Below are 5,000 nucleotides of genomic sequence, written 5' to 3' on the forward strand. Positions count from 1 at the left end.
AGTGTGGAGACACCTGCCCTCCCCTCCCAGGTCAGCCTCTGCCGAGTATTTGAACCCCCGGGGGCTGGGGCCGCGAACCAGGGACGACAGCCAGCGACACCATCGCCGGGGCAGTCAGGGCAGCGAGGTTGAGACCTACGCTCAAATCTCTGCTGGTGTTCTGGACTCTGTGGGTAAGTGGATATGGACAGTGGGAAAGATGTTGTTTGTTGTTGTTCTGCCACCCTGTGTGGGTACGTGGATATGGACAGTGGGAAAGATGTTTGTTGTGTTGTTGCTCTACCACCCTGTGTGGGTAAGTGGATATGGACAGTGGGAAAGATGTTTGTTGTGTTGTTGCTCTACCACCCTGTGTGGGTAAGTGGATATGGACAGTGGGAAAGATGTTATTTGTTGTGTTGTTGTTCTACCACCCTCTGTGGGTAAGTGGATATAGAAAGTGGGAAAGATGTTTGTTGTGTTGTTGCTCTACCACCCTGTGTGGGTAAGTGGATATGGACAGTGGGAAAGATGTTTGTTGTGTTGTTGCTCTACCACCCTCTGTGGGTAAGTGGAGGTTGCACAACATTCGAGTGGTTAAAGCGTTGGATTTTCAATCTGAGGGCCCTGGTTTCGAATCTCGGTCACGGCCCCTGGTGGGTAAAGGGTGGAGATTTTTCCGATCTCCCAGGTCAACATGTGCCTGAACCCCCTTCGTGTGTATACGCACGCAGATGATCAAATACGCACGTTAAAAATCCCGTAACCCATACGCAGTTCTACACAGACCCATACTGATACACAATCCTACACAATCAGACCCATACACAATCCTACACAATCAGACCCACACACAATCCCACACAATCTGACCCACACACAGCTTCAGCAAACCAACCACACCCCAGTCACTGACCACAACATACCCCCAAACCTCCAAAACAACCACCCAGACAAAATCACCGACTTGCTCAAGTCACACAGCTGACCAACTGTTGCAGTCAGCGGACAAAGCTCGGACATGTACCTGCACCCGACTTCTGGGATGAATGGCATGTTCCACGGGTACCTCCACCCGACGGCCAGACAACCCAGAAGCCAGACCCACAGGCGCCCGACAGGAGGCACAATTTGAGGCAAAGGCGCTGGGCGTGAAGATGATCTTTGGTGAAGGATGCACAGTCGGGTGTGGCCAACTGTGAGAATGATGGAGTGTGGCGCGCTCACACACACACACACACACACACACAAAAGCGAATATGTGAAATGTTTTTATTTGAGAACATATGTTTATTACTCTTGTTTAATCAAGTAATCCGCGTGTGTGGGGTGGGTGGGGGGTGGGTGGGTGCGGGTGTGTGTATGATTATCTGGTTGCGGTTTTCCGCAATTTATCTTTATTCTTATCTTATCTCTCTGTTGTAATCAGTGTGCAGTATAGTAGGCTATGTTTATAATTATATTCAAATAATGTTTCTTTAATTCTTTCTGTTTTACATTAAAAATACTAGTTATTACCTGCAGTGTGTGGATGTATGTATGAAACGGTATATGTGATATTTTTTACATTTGTATCTTCGTAATATTCGTAAAAGCTGTTGTTGACTTGTCTGTCTGTCTGTCTGTCTGTCTATCTAGCTGCCTAGTTCCAACCAATGAGGAGATTGGAATGTCTTTTCTTCATACCATCCTGTTATCTGGTGTCATCTACGTCCCCCTTCATTCTACATCCTTCTCTCTCTCTCTCTCTCACTCTCTCTCACTCTCACATCCTTCTCTCTCTCTCTCTCTCTCTCTCTCTCTCACTCTCACATCCTTCTCTCTCTCTCTCTCTCTCTCCCTCTCTCTCCCTAAGTGTGTAATTGTGCGTGTGCGAGAGAGAGAGGGAGGGGGAGAGAGAGAGGGAGAGAGAGAGAGTGTGTTCTGTTTTATTTATTTATTTTTTTATGTCGATTATTAATACCATGCTTGTGCTCTCTCTCTCTCTCTCTCTCTCTCTCTCTCTCTCTCTCTCTGTGTGTGTGTGTGTGTGTGTGTGTGTGTGTGTGTGTGTTATTTTTACCATGCTTATGCCTTTATGTAGTATAGTATTCACATTCTATGACTTTACATAGCATTGTGTAGTGTGTGTGTTGAGTTGTGATGACGGTTACCACATCTAGCTGTGACATTTCAATAGTTTGATTATGGACTGTTTTAGAAAGATATATTGACTGACAGAGATGTTGATCTTATCAAGTTACTGTCTTGATGTGTGAGTTTTCATGGTGTGTAGCACATCAACTGGCAAAATTACTATCATTTTACAGTAAATTGTCTGAGATTGTAGAACACATCCAGTAACCATTATAACGTGTGAGGTTTTATGATCTGCACTGCATCAGCTGATGAGCAGGTGGTTAGATTAGTATCATTTGTTCATAATTTGTCTGGAACACATAAGGTAGCATAAATATCGTCAGACATAATGTGTGAGATGTGCTGAGTTGTGGAAAGTATGCACTGTTGGAAGGTTTGTGTACTGTGTCTGATGTGACGTTAATGTAGATGAATGTGTTGGGTTTTTTTTTCCTTTTGTTGGAAAGTGTACCTGAAAATGGGGGTTGTGTGACATGAATGAACATGTGTAGTTTGAAGAATTACCAGGTGTGATGTGTTGCTGTTGGTGGCAGAATGGTCATGTTTGTTCCTTTGTATGTTGTAAAGATGACTTAAATTTTTTTCAATAAATTGTATAAAGAGTCATCATGCGTGGAACATTTTTAATACACCTTCCATTCTTTTTATTTATACAATTTTTTTCTTTCTTTCTTTATTTACGGATGAGAGGGTATGCTCAGTTGCACACAAGAACACTTAGTATCAATCTTTTGTTTTCTTTTTCTTTCCTTATTAAATCCCTGAAGACATTTCTTTTCTTCATTGTTTCACTGGCTGGAAAAAAATCAACAAACAAACACACATAAAAAATGCAAACACACACACACACACACACACACACACACACACACACACATCCAAACTGACTGAAGTGAACAAACATTAAATCAATGACTGACTCTCTCTCTCTCTTTCTCTCTCTCTCTCTCTCTCTCTCTCTCTCTCTCTCTCTCTCACTCACTCACTCACTCAAACACACACGCGCCCACACAACAAGAGTACACACAGAGACTGCACACCTAAAACCAGCTCCTTACACGACACAGACCGTTTATTTTAAACTCATGACGTTCCAATGCTGCACACGTCTTTCATAACACGTCCACATACAACAGGGTTTGGACCGCTTCACGGAAGGTAGTCACAATCAATGCAGAGAGTTTCAGAGTTTCAGAGTTTGTTTATTCCCATTAACTCTTTTGAGTCATAGAGAAACAAGGAAACATGACAATAACAGGATGACGGCCGCAGAGGAAGAGCGAGGATAATTTAAAAAGAAGAAACAAAGGGGGGATAATACAAATGGGAGTGGGGGGGGGGAATTAAATGAAATAAAAGGCCAAATGTAATCATCAGTCTGATACAATGCAATAGAAATGGACAAAATGCACAGATCACAACTTAGATTTACAATACGGCTCTGTATCTGACTAGTTGAGCCTGAACTGGGAACTGGGGGGTTAGTTGGAGCATAGCATTAATAATGACATGGTGTCACAAAATAAAATACACAATAATTTGCATGTTATTTTAGCACCCATTTGCCAGTGATGCTGGGATTGGTTTGATACATACAAGAAAAAAAAAGACACACACACACACACACACACACACACACACACACACACACATATATATATATACATATACACATACACACACATATATACACATACATATACGCACATACATACATGATCATGCAATTACAAATGGATATGTACGGGAGAGGGGGAAGGGTGCTGAAAGAAGGGAGGTAATGCGTGGGGTAGGTGAGGTGGGGTGTTGATCCAGCATTATGTTTCTGACACAAACCTCTTTCTTGTGCTCTGGGTGGTGTGCATGTTCCTTCAATTTCTCTTTGGTTTATTCTTTGTTTGTTTGTTTGTTTGTTTGTTTGTTTGTTTTGTTTTGTTTTGTTTTTGTTTTGTTTTTTTAGATGGATTTTTTTGCTGGAGATTCATTTACCCACACTCACATGAGCGCGCATACACACAGATTCTCTCTCTCTCTCTCTCTTTCTAACAAACTCTCTCTCTCTCTCTCTCTCTTTTTCTAACAAACACACACACACACTCTCTCTCTCTCTCACTCTCTCTCTTTCTCCCTCTCTAACACACACACACACACACACACACACTCTAACAGACATACACAAACACACACACTCTCTCTCTAACACACACACACACACACACACACACACACACACAGACAGACAGACAGACACACACACACTGTAACACACACACACACTTTCTCTCTAACACACACACACACACACACACAGGCGCCCTTTTGTCACTTCCTCACATAGCATGTAAATGTATTCTATGCATGCGACTGGGTTGGAGTTGATTCAATAGAAATGGTGAGTGGGTGTTCGCAAAGGGAGGATTCATTTGAACAAACGTCTTCCTGGTTCCCAACAGTGTCTATATATATATGCTTCTCAGACCCACTGGCAATGACAGTGGTGGTGTGAACACACAAAAACACATCACGTGGTGTTTTACCTGGTGAACATTGTGCAGCAAGGTAACACCTGACGGTTTGGTTCAGGTGTAAGAAGTGGTGGCGGTGGTGGTGTGTCCACTGGCCTTCAACCCACTGTCCACTGTCCGGACTGAACCCAGAGGGGCGTGGTGTGTGTGTGTGGTGTGTGGACAGGGCCTGCAGAGCAATGATTGGTCAGTGGGTGTGGGTGTGTCTCTACTGTCTGCTCTGCCTTCTGCTCTGCACCGTGGAGCCGTCATGGGGGCAGGAGGAGGAGGGTGAGTTTGAAATGGTGTTGGTCACTTCTGATGTTGTACGGTGCTACCTGATTGTTGTTGTTGCTGTTGTTGTTGTTGTTGTTCTTC

At 43.5% G+C, this 5,000-nt stretch overlaps 2 protein-coding genes across 4 annotated transcripts in view; both read left to right on the forward strand.

Annotated features, from left to right (window-relative positions):
- LOC143276467 (uncharacterized) overlaps positions 1-1,245 on the forward strand; it is a 15,312-nt gene extending 14,067 nt beyond the window's left edge. For both annotated transcript variants that reach the window (XM_076580974.1, XM_076580975.1), the window contains exons 12-13: positions 3-173; positions 981-1,245. In XM_076580974.1, coding sequence (XP_076437089.1) covers positions 3-173; positions 981-1,114 — 305 coding nt within the window. In that variant the 3' untranslated portion in view covers positions 1,115-1,245. The remainder of the gene's footprint in view (positions 1-2; positions 174-980) is intronic.
- A 3,360-nt stretch (positions 1,246-4,605) lies between these two features.
- The window catches only part of LOC143276474 (uncharacterized), a 20,465-nt gene continuing 20,070 nt past the window's right edge, over positions 4,606-5,000 (forward strand). For both annotated transcript variants that reach the window (XM_076580984.1, XM_076580985.1), the window contains exon 1: positions 4,606-4,913. In XM_076580984.1, the coding sequence (XP_076437099.1) occupies positions 4,823-4,913 (91 nt within the window). In that variant the 5' untranslated portion in view covers positions 4,606-4,822. The remainder of the gene's footprint in view (positions 4,914-5,000) is intronic.

The sequence above is a fragment of the Babylonia areolata genome, chromosome 32 (genome assembly GCF_041734735.1).
Source record: "Babylonia areolata isolate BAREFJ2019XMU chromosome 32, ASM4173473v1, whole genome shotgun sequence".
NCBI lineage: Eukaryota > Metazoa > Mollusca > Gastropoda > Neogastropoda > Buccinidae > Babylonia > Babylonia areolata.